Consider the following 20,105-nt stretch of genomic DNA (forward strand, 5'->3'; position numbering starts at 1 on the left):
AAGCAGTGCTAAGGAAAAGAAAAGAAATATTGTGGGAGAACAAAACGCATCTAAATGCCTCCATGAAGAGCACTTAGTCTCCCTGACAAACACAAAAGCAGAGTATTGATGTTAATGTTATATAACAAGAAAAGAATCAGAACAAAAGAGCAGCAGCACACTGAGTTAAAGCAGTGTGAATACAGAGGCAGTCCACAGGGAAAACAGCACCCTTCATATAACAACCTCCATGATTACACGGTGCAGACACACCACTGCTCTAAATCAATCCTAACCAGCCATGGATTTTCATTAACAATCAATACAATCTTTCTCCTTTACAGGCAATGATACAGCCTTACCAGGCTGAAATAGGCACTAAGTAAAACATCTGTCTCTAAAACACATACAAACACAGAGGTTTGTCAGTTATCAATACTAATCAAGGCTGAATGGTAAAAGAGTGGATTGAGTGCTTAATGAGCAGTGTGAACTTTGATGACCTCTCCACAGACAAAACTAAAGCTGTAATTTATGGATTAAATCAGTGTTTTTTATAACGCTGCTTATCTCTGAACTCCTCCATCGCATACTTCTCCTTTTGAAATCAGGACTGGTCAATAAAAACTGCACTTCATGAGATGTATGACCACTAAACTTCTGTTTTATTTCGTGAATGTATTTCAGATAATGGCAGAAAAATCTGTAGAAAGTGGCTGTTCTGGTTAACGCTTCAAAGCTGCTCTCACAGCATTCTTGCAGCATCCACCAGGAAGCCTGCTTTTGACAGCTTTTCTCCTACATTGTGTGAAATTCATCCATCAAACTAAAATGGTGATTCATTGTATGGTAAAACATTTGATGAAGTGATCTTTCCCTCAAAAAGACTTCAAGCCACAATAACAAGTAAGCTGTGGAGGTAGGCAGGGCTAAGAAGAATGTCTCTTCTTGAATTGGAAATGTCTCTTCTTTGGGATTGGGAAAGTGGGGGTGACGCTATTAGGGAAGGCTGGGTGAATTCATTGTGGTCTATCACAAGTGAGCAGAATGAACTGATTTAACTGTTTGGCCTCGATTCTAAATGCTATGTCTAGAGGAAGCCAGGTACCGCTTAGCATCTACCCAGTATCATCCCAACAGGCAAGCATGGTGGTGGCAGCATCATGCCATGGGGGTGTTTTTCAGCAGCTGGGACTGGAAGACTGAGGGGGATGAGGGAAAGCTGAATGAAGCAGAATACAGAAACCTGTTTTGCAGTGCAGAGGACCACAGACTGGACTGACGGTTCACCTTCCAACATGAAAATGACCTTAAGCACACAGCCAAGACAATATAGGAGTGGCTTAGGGACAACTCTGTGAGTGTCCTAGAGCAGTGGTTCTCAACTGGTTGAGTCACGAGACCCACCATCAACTCCTTAAGGAGAACTGCAACCCAAATTTTAGAGACTTGTTGATCAATCAGATGTATTTAATAAAAAATAGCAGAGCTTGGGCCTAAGTCGGCACAAAGGGTGTAACAAAACAATGAAACAGGACAAAACCTTTTATAGAGTCTCATAGAATGTTTGGCGCATTTTTTTTCTCAAGGCACACATCCGCAACCCACTTTTGGGCCCTGACCCACCAAATGAGAGCCACCGTCCTAGGTGTCCCAACCAGAGCCCTGGCTTGAACCCTATGGAACATCTCTAGAGAGACCTGAAAATGGCTGCCCACCAACAGCCCCCACCTAATCTGACTGAGCTTGATTTGCATAGAGAAGAAGGGCAGAAAATTCCCCCATCCAGGTGTGCAAAGCTATTTGCAACACACGGTATGCAGCAAGGAAGCAGACATTTTGATCTAATGTCTAGATTTCAGTCTGAAAATCCTACATAGTTTACCTTGAAGTATTGAAAAGAAAGAAAGAAAGAAAGAAAGAAAGAAAGAAAGAAAGAAAGAAAGAAAGAAACAAAAAAAGAAAGAAAGAAAGAAAGAAGATTAAGATTTCTTTATTGTCTTTGTACAAGAACATAAAACAAAATTAAGGTGCTCTCAAGTGACGGGCTTGAAATAATGCATTATATAAGAGTGCCTAATATAAAAATAAGTATCAATAAATATATGAACTTAAATACTAAAATAAAATACGATCAACTGTCCAATCATACTCCCACTCTCATTTCACAAACACTCAGCTTTCATACCAGAAGACACACACACACACTCCACATATGCAATTAGAATAAAATAAATGTAGGATAAGGTCCATGTTCGTCCATAAAGTGCTACTAGTGAAGAAGTTATTGCACATTTATACTGTTGTCATGTTATTGCACATTAATGCTGCCTAGTGCTGAGAAAGAAAGAAAGACAATATTTGTATTCATTAAGCTGATTTCCTTCTCCTTCGACCCTGTTTCCATTCCTCTGTCAGTAGAACTGAAATTACCATGAGCTGTTAGAAAGGAGCTTTTACATACTTTGAGAAAATGTAATATAGGGTAATGAATGCATTTCATTGTAATTAGCAATTCAAGGAATAAAGACTTCTGGAGGAAATTTTCTTTTAAATGACTCAAGCATCGATTAGTTCATCAATTACACAATGAATCTCTACAAGCACTCTGGGAAATATCTTGCTGCTGCTGGTTTCCTTTTGAATTGCTTTTAATAATCTTGATGAAAGAATAATTACAGACAAGCTCATTCCTGAAAATAACTTGTTATGGAGACAAATAATAGGCTTTTACCATAATCTGCTCAGAACTTACAGGAGCATAGTTAAGCTCAAATTAAAGCAGGTAAAGTGCGGCCTGAAGGTGGTGCCAAAGGAAAGTTATGACCTTCATTAAATGTCTTATTCTCTGAAAATAATAAAAGAAAGGCTTCCAATATTTACATCTTGATATTCCCTGCTTTTTTGCCTTAATGTTGGTGCGAAAGAAATGCAACATCATGAGCAACAATGAGGCCCATCCTCATGGTTCATTTAATTGCTTGCTTAATTCCTTGTTAATTCACCATTACAATTTCAGACTTATTACAGTGGAATAAACGTAGGCAGAAAATGAGAAGGTTAGCTTGACATCGGAGTCAAAAGGGTAAGCCCTTCGGGGAGCGTGATTTTTCAGTAAAGCATTTCATTTAAACTCCTTGCTACAGTCATGCCCTTTGACCAAAACTCAATATTTTAATAACTTTTAATATTCAAGCTGGAAACTGCACTCTGATTAAATTGGGTGTAGATCAGGTGAAGCCCCTCGGAACAGTTCAATTTCAAATAATGAACTTACAATTTGCCTACAGCATGCCAGAATCAGAAGTTTGAATCAAAATGGATAACTTCAAAATCAAAAATGTCTTGACCTGAGACATGTGGTAAGAAACTTTGAGAGTACCTTTTATCCCTTGTTTGTTAAGTTGCAGAACATTTGGGCCTACTAAAGCCAACAAACATGCAATTCATTTGAGGGAAAAATAATGGTTTCTTGTATTTTAATAGGGTCCTTGCAGATAGAAGGTGCTTTGGTCTTATTAAATGGTGCAAACTTTTATGAGCACTTCATAAAGAACTAGCCGGCAGTGAAAAAAAAAGGTAACACAATGGCTAAGTACTATATGCACAAAAGTATTTGGCCACACCTATTAATCATTGAATTCAGGTGTTACTATGATTGATGCAATAAGACATGTAATTTCACCCCTGTCAACTGTAAGTGATATTACAAGAAAGTGGAAGCGTTTAGGAACAACAGCAACTCAGCGATGAAGCAGAAGACCACGTAAAATCTCAGAACGACTGCTAAGGCACATGGTGCGTAAAAGTCACCAACACTCTGCTGATTCAATAGACCTTTGGGATGAAGTGGGATAAAGATTGTGGGCTAGGCCTTCTTGTCCAGTATCAGTGCTTGACCTCAAAGTTCCCTCAAAATCACTCCAATGTCGTGGAAAGCCTTCCACAAAAAGCAGCAAAAAGGGGGACTAACTCTTATTACAGGCCCTGTTGATGTAATGGTCAAGTGGCTGAATACTTTTGTCCATATAGTGGGCATTGGAACAACTTGTGGTCACAGGAGGAGAAGGTTAAGTAGAAACCTGGATCCAAAGGGTTTGCTTTAAGAGTGGGGTGATTTTGCTATGTGTAAAATGTCCTGTGTTAGGAACAGACCAGGACAGGAAGTCCACAAAACCAGGAATAGTTTTCCTCTAAGGATCATGACTAAGCTCATCGAAAACCATTGTCCTTTCTCAATATGACCTTGGAGGCTTTCCACAATGGATAAGTGGAGTAATATTGGCTATAAATCAGAGTGTTCAGTTGTAGTCCAGATATTTCAATTTGGACAAAAAATATTGGACAAATAAACCCTGGCATCTCCCAGAGCCCCACTAAAAATCACTGTACTCTTCTGGAGTCTACCATTTGTGCACAAACATGTATTTTTAGCTGTGCTGATATCCTGTCATTTTTACCAGACTTAGACTTTAGGGCTCTGAGAGGAAAGGCTGCTCTACAGTACGGTGAAAAATAAAGGTTTCACTGGCAAATTCCTCAACAGAAATATCTGGATGTTAAGAATCTGTCTTGCCAAATGTAAGCTAGCTTGACACAAAGTGACAACCATGTCTGCATGAGAATATTTTTGGTGCTTTGGAATAGAGAACCGAGCTATCTGCCTGAACAGCTTAAAGCCAAACGGTGTGTATACATGCCTGTGAGTGTGGGTTTCAGTGTGATTGTCGAGCAACCTTCCAAAGTAAAACACAAAAGCAGATCTTCCATCTGAGGGCGTCTAACATTGTCTGGAGTGTTTAATTCCTTGTTTTGTTTCAGGGGACCAAGCCTTTTTGTCTTTACAGCCTTTCTAAACTCCAAACAAAGATAGTAGCACCCACACATGCAAGTACAATACATGGCCATAGACATTTAAGAGTTTATATACATACATACTCACACTCGAAGCAGGCCAGGAGCGAGACAAGCAGACTGGAACTATCAAGCCAGGCCATGAGCGCTCTCCTCAAACTTTCAGTGCAAACAGATTTTCGACGCTACACTGATTTTCCCCTTTAACAGAGACCAGAAGAGCAGCTGACATATTTGTTCTTTTCCAATGAGCCCATTTCCAAGTGATTTATGCGCCTCGTCCTGCTCACTCCTTTAATATCATCAACAGTGAAGGTGACACGACGCTGTTCCCTCCAAAATAGAAAACGAAACAATAAACTTCCCTCTTTTCGGAGTTCATTAAGTCTTCCTCCGTGGCGGGGAATTGCATATGCATACCAATCACTTTGAACACACAGGATTTCAGCCTCAAAGGTAGAGATGAAAAAGCTACAGAGAACGGGATGCCATCTTGCTGTTTAAAACTAAACAGGAAGAAGTCCATTAGGGACTGAAAAATCGAATGGAGGACATGTCTCAACACAGAAACGGTTAATATGTTAATGACTGTGCAGCCTTCAGGTGAGAAAACACCTCCATCAATGAATATATTCAATGCATAATGATGAGCATGTAGAGACCCCATGTTGGGAGTTGAGCATCCAGGTAGATCTGTCTTATTGGGCATTCATTTTCTTCAAGCATTCCAGTACATTTTACTTTAACAGTGAACGTTTCAGGGGCCACATGCAGATGGGCTTTCAACAAATTAAGTCCCAAGAGTGTTTAAAATTAGAGTAGGTGGTCTGACAGCAGACAAGAAAGGATAGGAAAGGAAAGGATAGGCTATGATAGGACAGGAAAGGATAGGATAGGATTTCACAGGAGGGTAGGGTAGGGTAGTGTAGGGTAGTGTCGTGTCGTGTTGGATACGATAGGATAGGACAGGATAGGATTTCACAGGAGTGTAGGGTAGGTTAGGGTAGGGTAGGGTAGGGTAGTGTCGTGTTGGATAGGATAGGACAGGACAGGACAGGATAGGATAGGATAGAATAGGATTTAACAGGAGGGTAGGGTAGGGTAAGGTAGGGTAGGGTATAGAAGGGTAGTGTAGGGTAGTGTCAGATAGGATGAGACAGGATAGGATAGGATAGGGTAGGATAGGATAGGATAGGATAGGGTAGGATAGGATAGGATAGGATAGGATAGGGTAGGATAGGATAGGGTAGGATAGGGTAGGATAGGATAGGATAGGGTAGGGTAGGGTAGGATAGGGTAGGATAGGATAGGATAGGGTAGGGTAGGGTAGGGTAGGATAGGATAGGATAGGACAGGATAGGATAGGGTAGGATAGGGTAGGATAGGATAGGATAGGGTAGGGTAGGGTAGGGTAGGATAGGATAGGATAGGGTAGGGTAGGGTAGGATATGACAACAGTATATGATACGAGTTTCACTGATTTTTTGAGCTGAGGGGCCAAACTTCATACTTCATGTTACAATTTAGTTGGCATAACATGCTCAAAGCTAAAAATTACAGGTTTGCAGATACATTTCCAGTTTAAACACATATTCATGTTGGCTCAACTTAAAACAGTTGTCCTAACTGTTTAAGTGAGGCCCCTACAAAATGGCTCAGCTTAAATCTGTATGTTAACTTGGTGTTTATTTTCAACTTTCAATATAATGTGTTATATCAACTAGTTCGATACAATACAACATGACAAAATTTGGTACGACTGGATACACCAAAGGTACGTCAGGGTACCTTATGATATTAAGTACATTTGTAGGTAGGGATCTACTACACATTGACACTGACAGAATAGTTGATCTAACATGCCAAAAACACCCTGTCTGACTCTGGGATATTTTTACCTAGAAATGTTGCCTTCTGCATCTTATTTTCATATTTTTTAAATCTGCCTACACCTCAAAAGCTTAAAGCATCAGATTGTGGAGCCCCATAAAAACAAAACACCAGGGTAGTCTCTAACACTACACTAGCAACAGGTCTTCCCTCTCATCAGCAACCCATTCAACAATCATTGAGCAAGCTTGCCCACAATTACACCAACAGATCGATAGTAATGACCAGAGGACCACAAACTGAGCTCTGCCCCTCAATAGTTACTCAGTAAACCAGACAAAACAGCAATAACACAATCTTCCGATGCTTAAGTATGCAGGCCTGGATCATCAAAAGTTGATTGCAGAGAAATTTATGCAGCCCAGAGTTCAATATCTTTTATAATTCAGTAAGAAAAATGTCCCATTTCACCCAGTCTAAATTCCACAACATCATCCATGTTTTGTATATTCATGCTGAACTGAACATCTGCTGGAGCATGAGGCAGAGCGCAGCCATGCAAGTGGATAATTGTTGTCCACTTCCTTTCGTTAGTAAACTGCTCTGAGGCATGTGTTATGCCTGCCAGCCACACTAAATCACTGTTGCTGTTTAATTGGGTTAGAAACTTTGCATATAATTTACCACTACACAACAGTAAGAGTGTGGGAGAGAGTGTACGCCTCTGAATCAGGACGTAACCCAACATGGCCTCAGAGAACGACTTGCCCTGAAAAATTTGAGGTTGCTCTGCAGCAGATTCAGACTCTGGTAAAAGTATTCATAATCTACTTTTAGATCTCTGTGCTACCTGTCGAGTGATATGATATAAACCCAAAAATGGTTTGATATGATTTGTATTGCGGGGTTTGAACATGAACAAGGCAAGAACAAGAAATGCCTTATCAACATACTTTACAGCTGAGGCTTAAAGACCGGATTCATGAGGATTCTGATATTCTGATCCAGACAAGTCTATGTGATTTAAGCAGCGGGGATCCTTCACTCTCTTAGATAACAAAAGGGTTTCCAATCCACCTCACTGATGACCTTTACTGTGAGCTCACACAGGGCTGCCGAGGGGAGGCAGCTGGTGGGTATGATTGCTTACATTACTGCACTGTGAGAAAAGGTGTATGCACCAAGGAACTGTGAGTACATCTTGTGTGGATGTGTGCACTCCTACCGTGATGAGTGAAGAGATCGCTGTGCACGATGTCAATCAGGCAATCTAGCTTCTGTTTCACCAGGCGACCCAGAGGAACCTTCAGGATGAACTCAGTGAACAGCTTGCTACGGAGACAGAGGGAGGACAATAAAGACAAAAAGGTCAAACTGATCAGGCATCTTGGGCTGCTTGACTGCTTCCCATCATGAGCAATCACCCAAAACACAATTAAAGGTCCCCAACACCCACACAGTTGATTTTCTGATACTCTGGATAAGGTTGGAGGATTTGACAATAAACAGTGTGAGACTAAAGAAATATACAAGATCTGACCTCAGAGGAACTCTGGGAAGTTGCTTTCACTTTTTTACCTTAGATTGTATTTCATATTGCTCTGATGCTTTATTTAGTTGTCTTATTTTGTTGCTTTCTTTTATGAACAGACTGCTCCAAACCATTTTATTCTATTTCTAACATGTTTATTTTCTACATTTAACTAAATCAGATGTGTTAATTGGTTGGGCTTTTTGTAGTTCCTCAAACAATTTAGTAAATCTGTGGGCCATAGTTGTCAGAGTACATTACATATTTCTGCTGTAATATAAATTTAATATACAGATGCATTTCAAAAATTAGAATATAATGTAAAGGTTTAGTCTTTAATTTATCCTAATTTACTTCTGGATTTCAAGACAATTTTGTTTTAATCTTGATGATTACAGCTACAGCTCACAAAATAAAAAATGTCCACTACCTCAAAATATCACAATATTATGTGAAAATCAAATTTGCAAAAGTTTCCTGAGCCTTTGTCTTCTCAATCTGGTTCAGTTCACACAGCCACAATCATGAGGAAGACTGCTGAATTGACAAATGTCCAGAAGATGGTCATTGTCACCCTACACAAGGAGGGTAAGCGACAGAAGGTCGCTGCTAAAAGGACAGGTTGTTCTCAGAGTGCCGTATCAAAGTATACTCATGGAAAGTTGACTGAAAGGGAAAAGTGTAGTAAGAAAAGGTGCACCAGCAACAGGGATGAGCTCAGCCTTCAGAGGATTGTCAAACAAAGCAGATTCAAGAACTTAAGCCTGATTTATGCTTCTGCGTTGTGTCGACGCGGACCCCTACGCAGTAGCCTGACGCACCCCTCGGAAAAATCCTAACTACACGTTGCAGCGACGCGGACAGCAAGGGCTGTGATTGGTCCTCTCAAAACGTCATTTCTTCATCCATGGCCCTCAGTGGGCGAACCAGTGTAGTAAATTCACCAGCCTCGACTCGTTTACTGGTCGTACAGACCACCCTCGCAAATGTCTTCCCTGTCACCTGCGCTTCAACATTTGCAACGAAAGCATTTGTTTGTCGATATCGATGAGTTCCAACTCCAAACACACCCGCTCCACCTCGGTCGCCATGACCGGAAGATAAATAAGGATTCGGGTGTGAAACCACACACACACAGCCACACCCCCTAGCGACATGGTGGTGAATTACAGAGCGACACGTTCCCTCAACGCAGAACTTCGAATGGTCAAAGACGGCATCGCATACGCCATCAACGTGACGCAGAAGCATAAATCAGGCTTTAGGGGAGCTTCACAAGGAGTGGACTGAGGCTGGAGTCAGTGGATCAAGACCCACCACATGCAAACAGGGCCGGGAAATGGGCTACAAGTGTGGTGTTCTTAGCGTTGAGCCACAGATAGTACTAAAAAGCGTCTCACCTGGGAAAAAGAGGAAAAAGAACCAGACCATTGCTCAGTGGTCCAAAGTCCTGTTGTCAGATGTGAGTAAATTTTGCATTTTAGTTGAAAATAAAGGTCCATGAGTCAGAAGGACGATGAGAGAGGCCCCAAAACCAGTGGACTTGAAGTCCAGTGTTTTCAGTTCCAACAGTCAGTGATGGTTTAGGGTGCCATGTCATCTGCTGCTGTTGGTTCACTATGCTTTGTCAAGTCCAGAGTCAACACTGTCAGCCGTCTACCAGGAGATTTTAGAGACCTTCATGCTTTCATCTGCTGAGAAGCTTCATGGAGATACTGATTTAATTTTCCAGCAGGACTTGGCACCTGCCCACAGTGAAGCCAAAATTACCAGAAACTGGTTTGCTGACTATCGTGTTACTGTGTTTGACTGGCTAGCCAACTGGTCTGACCTGAACCCCGTAGAGACTCTCTGGGAAATGTTAAGAGGGAAATGAGAGACACCAGACTCAACAATACAGATGAGCTGAAGGCTGCTTTGTAACAGCACAGCAGTACCACAGACTGATCGCTCCATGCCATGTCACATAGACGCAGTAATTTGTGTAACAGGAGCTCCAACCTGTGCAGATTAAAACTTTTTTTTTTTATATTTCACTTACTTTTTTTTAAGTTATAAGCCAAAAAATATCTTGGTAAACATAATTACTTTGTACTATTTTATATTGGTTATATTGGTGTTATTTGTCAGGGTTAGGGTAAAGCTGATGAAGAAAACTGTAATTGATAAGTTTAAATCTTGCATTTATAATACTGAATATACTGCTTTGACAGAGACCAGACCATAGATCTTAGGCAATCTGAACAGGGTCAGGATTTCTGAAAAGTTTCAACACTGGCACATGACTTAAGTCAGGTAATGGCACCTTGTCATTACACCTGCCTGCCTGAAGAAGAGTCTTATCAGCCTCAACAGGTAGTACCACTGATGTGGGTGTATAGCCTCCACTTTCAATGGCTTTCGCAGCCTGGAATGTTGCTTCTCTGTTTCACAAAGCTGTTGCTATGAAGGATGTTTTTTTCTATAGAGGCTTGTTTGTCACTGAACACCATTCAAGTCAAAATTTTCCTGAACCGATGATTCATTTCCTTTAAGACGACCAACATGTGGCTCAGCAAGATCAACCGATGAGCATTCATCAGTTCAGAGCCGAAGAGATAATTCCACATTCATGTATACACATACAGCTGACAGTTTCCTCCTCAATGAGGAGGCCGGGTGCTCATTATGCTGGCAAGCCCAGGCACAAGGAGGAGAGAGGAAAAAAGGTTCTGGCAGGGGATGAAACACCCCCGCCCCTGAGGCTTCAATTTAGTCGCCTCCAGCTCGGCAGCTCAGCCAGGTTTGTGCTAACAGCAGGAACAGCTGATGCCACCTTCGTTCAGGCAGGGAAAAGAGCCAGGCCTGTGATTAACAGCTAAGTGAATGGTTCATAAAGGATCGCAGCTTTCAGAATTAAAGCTCAAATCAAAAGATGTTCTAGTGCCAGAGACGCAGACAGATGCTAGAGCCTGTCGTTTTGTCTCTCCTTGATCGCAGAAAAGGTGAAAAACCACTGCACCTTTTCGCCAGATTACTTCAATAAAAAATAGGTTTTTCTATTAACTTTAATGGAGCTGGAAACCACAACATGTGACTCATCGATCAATTAACTTTTCCTGATGGCAGTTTGGATCGTGCTCTAAGCATTCAAACCCATTTTGGCATTTCACCACACTCAAACTTTCACAACAAGTATAAATGAGTATGTTAAAGAGCAAAGAAACAAAATCACTCTAAGGCTTGTTAAAGCTGATGTGAAAATGTTGCATTTGGTCCACCTTTGACCAAAGAGTCCCTCTTTAATCCGGTCATAAATATGACAGAGTGAAGTGGACGCCAAAGGCAGGGATTGGCAAACCTGTGTGGTCCAGAGTCTGCTTTGGAAATGGCAGCCACCCAGGTACTGGAGGTGTTCAAATAGAGCAAGCTGCATGCTTACAAATGAACAGGAAAAACAGCTTTCAAGGTGTGGAAAATACCCACATGTGTCAGAACTACTTGTTGCAGTGTCTGGGTGAGAGACAAGAGTGATTCTGAGGATTACAATCTGCATTTGAATGCTAATTGGAGGGTGCCATTTCCAAACCTAGGAAAACATTCCTCCATTTTTGTGGTTCTAATGAGCCTTATCTATTCAGCCTTTTCTTACCAGGAATATAAATGTATTTATGTCATAATGTGGAAATTAGCATGATGCAGACATAGAAAGCACATTAAATATGGTGGTTCGAGAGAAAACATTCTCCAACTTTGAGACTTTATTACAGGTTACAAGTTACATTTAAGCTCAAATACTGTATGCAACGCATAATTTAAATTCAAGTCTTTCACCTCATTTTAGGGCTTTAACCATTTATTGGTTTGAACTATTTTCATTGTTTCTGTCTTGTTTATTTGCCGAAATCATCAACCTATCCATAAGATTTAATCCCAAAAAAGCTGCTTAGGTTAGTTTTTCCTCTGGTTAGCAGATCTTTTCTTTTCAAGAGGTCATTATTGGCAGGATATGTGCCACAGTCTTTTAAAATAGCTGTAACAAAACCTCTACTTAAAAAGCAAACATTGAAATCAGGCACCTTAACTCATTATGTACCCATATATAATCTTCCTTTTATTGCTAAGATCCGAGAGAAAGGAGTTCAATCAGGATTTAAGCCCTTAGCACTGACACTGTGTGGGTTCAAGTGTCTAGTAATGACGTACTGATAGGACAGATAAAGGTGTTCTCTCTGTACTTGTTCCATTACTTCTTACTTCTGGATTCAATACAACTGACCATCATTTCCTGTTACAGAGACTTTAATTACACAGAATTACAGGAGCTGGTTTGATCTGGTTTAAATAACATCTTTAAGATTGATATGAGTTTGTACATGTCAATGCTGTGATTTCTACACACACCAAAGTTAGAAATAGAGTCCTTTAAAGTTCTGTACTTGGACTGATTCTTTTCACCTTGTATATGCCTTCTCTAGGTGTCACTATGAGGAACCATGCCATTTCGTTGCAGATGATATGTAACTGTACATATCCATAAAGGCTGAGTTAAATTAACAGGAAAAAAAATCAGCAAAACTGGCATTAAAGAGTGTAATTTCAGATTTAAATATTAAACAATGTTGAATTTACATTTATTTATCACTAAATTTAAGTGTTTAAAGAGTGTTTTCCCTACAACTTTGCCTTTGCTGTCATCCTCTACTTTAAAAAAATATTGCTGCGGTAAATTCTAAGCAGTTTGGATTCTGCACTATGATTCGTATTGTATCGTAAAGCTGTAAGAATTGCCCATGCGTAGTCATTTTCCTTCATGAGTGAACAGTATTGGCTATTTGGTTTGTTGCTGTGATTTTTTTGTTATTCTAAAAAAGTTCTTTAGGCTTCCTCTTGCTTATGTTGTTCTTGCCATTTCAGTTTTGTTTGGGCTCTTATATTAGGGAAAATAAAGCATGAAATGGCTCTAAGTTTGCCAGATCTTTTCCAGCTTCACTTGAACTTGCATTGTCAACATTTATTTTCCTTATACTCTAATGTCACATGAATGCATAGAAATGCTTTAGAAACAAAAGGAAATGAAGCGAGGTCTCTCCTCAGAAAAATGGCAAAATGATCGATTCGTTTAGCATCTCTCTTTATCTCTTCTGATTGATTTAGCTACTCAGGGGTGGTATGAGCAACACCCACAATTTGCAAATTCACTGCCTCTGCTTTATCAATCTTACTTCACATTTTGATTCATAAAATAAGCCTTTCTACTGCAGTTAGCAGGTTTGGCAAGCCTCAGAGCAAAATAAACATCCTCTTTTGATCCTGCATGTTAATCTTTTGATGAATGATAAATTTATTCACAGATAATCTGACTGAAAATGGTCCAAAAGGGAGGAGAAGTTTGTCTGTCATGCATTTAACACTTAAATCTTCCTTTCTACTCAAACCTCTGTTCTGACTCACACAGAAAACATTACATAACTCAAAAAGTAACTAACTGGAAAACATCAAACCTTTCCCATCACGTCCTTCTTTGATGATACCGTCTCTGTTTGTGTGCTTATTTACTTTTCGGAGAATCGGGACTAAATCCCTGTGACTCATGTGCAACTGCATTCCTCTGAACGAAATATTTACAGATGATAAAACATTGGACTGAAATGTGAAGAAATATTTGTTTAAAGATTCATTTGCAGATGAAAACACTATCACAGTGAATATATTGAAAAAGGATTCTTCCTCATATTTGTCAATAAAATACTCCATGAATGAGGCCACCCTGTTTGTTTTTGTGCTCTGTCCTTCCAGCATAAAAGATAAAAGACATGCAAATGGGACAGAAATCAAGGGCAGACCATGAGGCATTTGTCATATACGAAATGTCCTTTAGATTTGGAAAAATGAACCAAAAGCACATGGAAACTCACACAGAGGTTGTGCAGTTTCTTAAAAATAATTGATTCCATTCATTTCTATAGTAAACCCTGTGTTCCCTGTACTGCTTTAGAAGTAATTTATTTCTAAGCCAAGTAATAAGCTATAGCAGATGACATTCATGGTAGACGACATTAACTGAAATGGACACTTGAGTGGAGCAGTCAGTGGGTTTCCAAGGCAACCTGAGCATGTTTAACCGCTGCAGAACAGCAACTGAATGCTGAGTTGTTGAATGAAAACAGACAGAGGTAGAGACAGGACAAAAATGATAATGATTCTTTCTGTTCAAGACTTGGAGGGAACAATATTGTATTTTCAGGATATATCTAAAGAATTCAAATTTCACATCTGGCAGTCTTCACCAACAAAGCAAGACATGTTTGTCCCTTCACTCTGCAGCAAAAGACCCTTAAGTCCAGTATAGACATTTCTAAACAGCGTCTTTCATGAGCAGTGATGTTACTCTTATGCAACCCTCAGTTTGAGAAACTCAGAGAGATACACTATATGGACAAAAATATTTGGCCATGTGACTATTACACTAAAAGGGACTGTGACGCTGTATTCTAAAACATAAACTTTATTATGGAATTGCCCCCCTTTTGCAGCTGTAAGAGCTTCCACTCCTTTTGGAAGGTTTCCACAAGATTTTGGAGTGCCTTTTTTTAAGGGAATTTGTGGCCATTCATTTTGTGGAGCATTTATGAGATCAGGCACTGATGCTGGACGAGAAGGCCCTGCTCCCAATCTCCATTCCAGTCCATCCCAAAGGGGCTCAACAGGGTTGAGGCCACAGCTGTGTGCGGGTCAGTCAGGTTCTTCCACACCTAACTCATCAAACCATGACTTTATGGTAGGGCAATCAAAAAACTAAACATTTTAGTCAAAATGAATCCCAGGATTTCTGTATTCAATTGGAATTAATCATCTCCTGTTAATGCATTTTAAAATTCTACTATTTTGCATTTAAAATTGTTCTTGTGTCATTTTGTAATTTGTGTCTTTAACTAAAGGTAACTGACTTCCTCTTTGTCTACACATCTGCTTTAATAGGTAGACTGAAGATTATGATATAAACTTAACATGGAAAAAGAAACTTTTTATGGATTGTAGAAAAAAATATGGGGAAGGTAAAAAAGTAGATGCTTAAAATCACAAGGTGCAGATGACTTTTGATTGATTCACTGAGCTGTCTGAATTTTTTAAAAGTAAAATGAGACATTAAGTAGTTGTGGTGGACTTATATGACAACACTGCAGCTGTAGGGAGACACTGATGTGGCGTAACCTAAGTGTGTTGAAAGAGACAATAAAGCTTGAGATGAATCGCGGTAAAAAAGACTGGTGCACAAATTATGGATTGTAGTTAATCACAGTTGAGGCCACTAACTACAAATCTACTTGAACTATGAATCTACTTTATAGTCCTTGCTTTGTGCACCTCGGCACAGTCATGTTGGAATAGAAAAGGGCTTCCCCAAACTGTTGCCACAAAGTTGGAAGCATAGCATTGTCCAAAATGTCTCTCTCTCCTGCACCTCCACAGTTGGCACAGTGCAGTCAGCTAAGTAATGTTCTGCCCTGCCAAACCCAGACTCACTCACCTTACCGCCAAACATAAAGCATGATTTGTCACTCTACAGAACATTATTTCCGCTGTTCCACAGTCCGGTCTGATGCTTGGCATTGGATTTGGGGATGAGAGGTTTGCATGCAGCTACTCAGCCATGAAAACTCATTCCATAAAGTTTCCGTGCTTACTCTTCAGCCATGGATCAGCATAATGTTGGCAACTTCTATGCATCATGCATACTTAGGGTGACATTGAAACGACAACAAATAATGGGATATTGTGTGATTAAATTTAATTACCTTAGCTCCTTTGGATCAAACACCAGCTTGACATCATTCACAATGGTAGGAATGTACTTCAGCGCAGCGCCCTGTTCAAGAAACAGAGAAGAGCCAGATCAGTTTTAGCTTCAAGTTTACATATTTAGCCACTGAGCAATCATTTGTAAGAATTATGTAATTTTCAGATCTTTTTTTATGCAAAGCATGAATAAAGTAGTAATGTGGGACTTTTGCATGTTTTAGTAGTGAATCTCCCGCTTTAAATTTTTTTATATATGATATGTACAGTAAATGAGATGTTTTGCCTTTATATCAATAAGTGAAGAATCACATACTCGTGAATGGAAAACATAAAAAAGCAGTTTCACTGTGAGCATGGAGCTAGCACTGAAAAAGTGATTGTTTTGAACATTTATTTAAAAGCCATGAAACCCTCCTGCCTACCCTGCATATGGCTAATTTTCCTTTTTATAGCCTGCTCTCCCATTGCCCTGACTACAAATGAAAAAATGCACTGTAAAAGTAAGTGTATAATACACAACTTTAATATAGATTTTTTTTTCATCTAAAAAGCTTCAACGTCCTATATACCACTGCAAACAATATACCGGTATAAAGTGCTGAGACATGTCGTTAAGACCGCAAGTGCAGTCGCCGTCATCATCCGCTGCACACATCCTAGCACTATTGAAATGATCTCCTATTCATTCTGTATTGCAACCAGCCACTTTGACAGTTATTCAAGAGATTTGAATTTAAAGGTCAGTGTGGTGCTTTAAACAGACAAAGTCCATCTGATATAGCTAAATTAACCGGATATTTGAGTTGAACTCTTCCTACTGTATATGTACTTCTTCATTTATATCAGCCATTTGACCTGAGGGTAGGGGCTGACGTTAATAACCCAGGGACCAAAGGGGAATCTCTCTGTAATGATCCTTTGATAGATACAGCCAGACGAAGTCTACGTTCACCCATCGATACCATAATAAAGTCATCAAGAGTGCGCACCCGGTGGCTGATTACAGAGCCATCCATTAATAATGGGAATGATTAACCAGGCTGACACTTCCCTCTCTCTCTCTCTCACCATCTTTCTATCCGACTGCTGCTAAACACTGGCCAAGGTGGGTTTAGGTTTAGGGGTATTTATACAACATCTGTGCAAATCAGAAGCAGTGCCAGTCCGTCACATACAGGCCAATTAGCTGTACAGATGTAGAGCTTTGGAAGTCAAATGCTACAATTATCTCTATGTAATGGTGAGAGATTTATATCTGAAAATATGTGAATGGTAATTAGGGATGTTAACAAGAAAAAAACTCTTCCATCAGAGCAGTAAATGTGTTTTATGAGAGCAAATCATTTCAAAAACCTTGTCTTAGAAACTGGAAATCACAGCATGCACAGGTTGCAACAGACTTAAGAGGGACACGGTCCTTCATTTCCTGAATTTGGATTAATTCATGACCTCCAAATAAAATCCTTCTTTAATCTCTTCATATCTCAGCACATATTTCTCATTGCTTAACATGCATAACACAAAATTCTTCACCTCCCACTACTAACAGAAAAGTTACCGCTTGAACCTTTCTCCTTGTACACAAACAGCACCTCTTTACCCCTTAAAGAAGCCATTTGAATGAAATGTCTTCTTTTACTTTGGCCTTAAAAGCAACAATATGTATCTTTTCCAATTTTACATAGCAATAGGTCTATCACACAGTAAAGCAATGTTCGATAGGCAGGGTGTCTATTCCATTTTCACAGAGCACCCCAATCATCTGCTTTTAGCACTATGTACCTTTGACAGCAGGCCAACAGCTCTACAGCACTAGTTCATGCACCAGCCCAGTGCTAAAAAGAAGCCAGCTGGCCTGTCTTGGGTCTACAGTAAATATTTGATAGGCTATTCTGAAACAGTGGGGTGCAAGTCCAAAGCTGAGCTGGCTACATTGCATCTGGTCAGGTCAGGTATGGGAGCATATGCTGGTTTAGCGCTTCTGCGCATTAACCTTCGTCCTTTACTGCTCCGGCCTTCTGATGGCCATCCTCCAGGCCTGTGCCAGGCCCTTGCCTTATCTCTCCAGGCATCCTCCCAGCTGGGCCCCAGGGTCAGGAGCAGCTCACTAGGAAGCTGCCATTCCTGTATCAAGCAGCTGACTCTTCCCATCCCTGTCCTCAACAGCATTAAACACAAGGTCTTGCCAGTGATACCCAAAAATGTGCCAAAGAGAAGTTGCCACAAAGGAGTCCAGACAGCACCTCTGGCCATCAGTCAACGTCCAGGCCTAACAAGAGTATAGTAAGACCGGGGGAACCAAAGACAGAAAGTCTGTGACTTTCCTCTTCATGACCAGGAAGGCCATACTGTCTTGCTCAGGGAACCCAGCACTCCATGCACCATGCACGAGTCCAAGTCATCATTCGTAGAAACTGATTCAAGGGCAGCATCCAAGGCATCCCAAAAAGCTATCCAAAAAAATATTTGTTTTGCCACGTGCATTCCCAACGTTTCAGCCTCCATAGAGGTACTGAAGAGCGAGCGTATGGCTAAGACACACCCCTGCCTCATTTCAGAGTCAGCTGGGCCAACTCAAGCCAGGCATACACTGTGAGAATTTCATCCGATTCAGCCACAAATTTTGTGTTGCATGACTCACTTGGAAGTGGATAATGACCTGATCACAGCCCGACCAGCTGCTCCCGATTGGTCGGATGGATTTCTGACATGTTTGACATTTTGGTCGTATGACTCCAGACACTCCCATATTACCATCAAATAAACACCTTGGGGGGATTTTTTCCCTTCTAAACTGTCAGAAAACATCCTAAATTACCATGACAACAGCTGGAATGACTTTCTGATGCCCCTCATCCCCACTATGATAATGGAAATAAACAAGCAGGAAATATTCCTACCCACAAACCTCAAGCTGACACGGATGGTGATGCTGTTTGTGTGTGTGTAGGGGATAGAGAGATATGGTGGGAGAGAGAGGAAACACTTCACCCTCAGTGTGTGAGACTTTTTAAAAAGGAAACTGCAGATGTCTGTCACAATCGACTTCACTCGTGGAGTGTGAGCACTCAGGTCAGCCACGACTATCGGACCGTATAGTGTAGGTACATACATCATGCACCATTGACATGCGTCGAAAGCAATTCAGATGCAGCCTAATGTTAACACCCAATGTTAATATTTTTAAAAGCAAACTCAAGACTTAACTTTTTAGTCTAGCTTTTACCTGAATTTAATATGCCCATCTAAATCTGTTTTAGTAATTTAGGTTTTATCTTATTCTGTTTTAATTTCAGAATGATCTTTTAGTAGTTTATCCTCTTGTTTTACTGTCTTTTCCTGAGTTCTTTTAAAGTGTTTTATTTCCCTGTTTGAGCATATTGCCATCACCTTTTAGTGTTTTTATTCTCATTACAGCACCTTTTTTTTAAATCATTTTACACTTTAACCTAACCTCCAGTGTTTACTCACTTTAAACCTTCAAGATGGCGTTTCCTGTGTACATACTGGGTTTATACATTTTCCTGTTCTGCCAGTGTCTTACTTATGTTGCATTTCTACCATTACTGTGAATGGATTGTGTCTGTGTGTGTGTGGCGGGGGGGTCAGACATTGTGGATTTGGGTCATACCCTCTTTCATCTTCTTTTAATTTATCTGTCTGTGTGTAAAGCACTTTGTGCTACATTTTCTTGTATGAAAAGTGCTATATAAATAAAGTTTGATTGATTGATTGATTGATTAACTAGCGCACAAGCATGCAAACAGCATAACACTCCCTGTGTCACCAATATGGCATTCAATGAGGGTGTAAAGTGTCCAATGTTCCACACTCAATTCTTTTACGTTTTTGGGTGCACCAGTAATATATTGGTTTAAATACACTCTACCCACTTATGTTTTCAAATTTCAAAGAGTCTTTTTGGATATATGCATCAAAAGCAACACAGTTTCCTGGTGGGAAATGGGGAACTGGACTTCTCTCCTTTTTTGTAGCTTTTCCAGTTTTGAAAGAACGTTTGCGCGTCAATTCGGTGTAAAGTGATACAGATTTTTAATATTGTCGTATTTTATGTACTTAGGCATCGTGTGTATTTAACTGGCTGCTTTACATCTTTTAATTGTGTAAC

At 40.2% G+C, this 20,105-nt stretch overlaps 1 protein-coding gene across 1 annotated transcript in view; it reads right to left on the minus strand.

The window, feature by feature from the left end:
• dock1 (dedicator of cytokinesis 1) overlaps positions 1-20,105 on the minus strand; it is a 351,227-nt gene that overhangs the window by 207,534 nt on the left and 123,588 nt on the right. The window contains exons 24-25 of the mRNA XM_041815464.1: positions 15,973-16,043; positions 7,889-7,995 (exon numbers count right to left, since the gene is read on the minus strand). Coding sequence (XP_041671398.1) covers positions 7,889-7,995; positions 15,973-16,043 — 178 coding nt within the window. The remainder of the gene's footprint in view (positions 1-7,888; positions 7,996-15,972; positions 16,044-20,105) is intronic.

This window comes from Cheilinus undulatus, linkage group 20, assembly GCF_018320785.1.
Source record: "Cheilinus undulatus linkage group 20, ASM1832078v1, whole genome shotgun sequence".
NCBI lineage: Eukaryota > Metazoa > Chordata > Actinopteri > Labriformes > Labridae > Cheilinus > Cheilinus undulatus.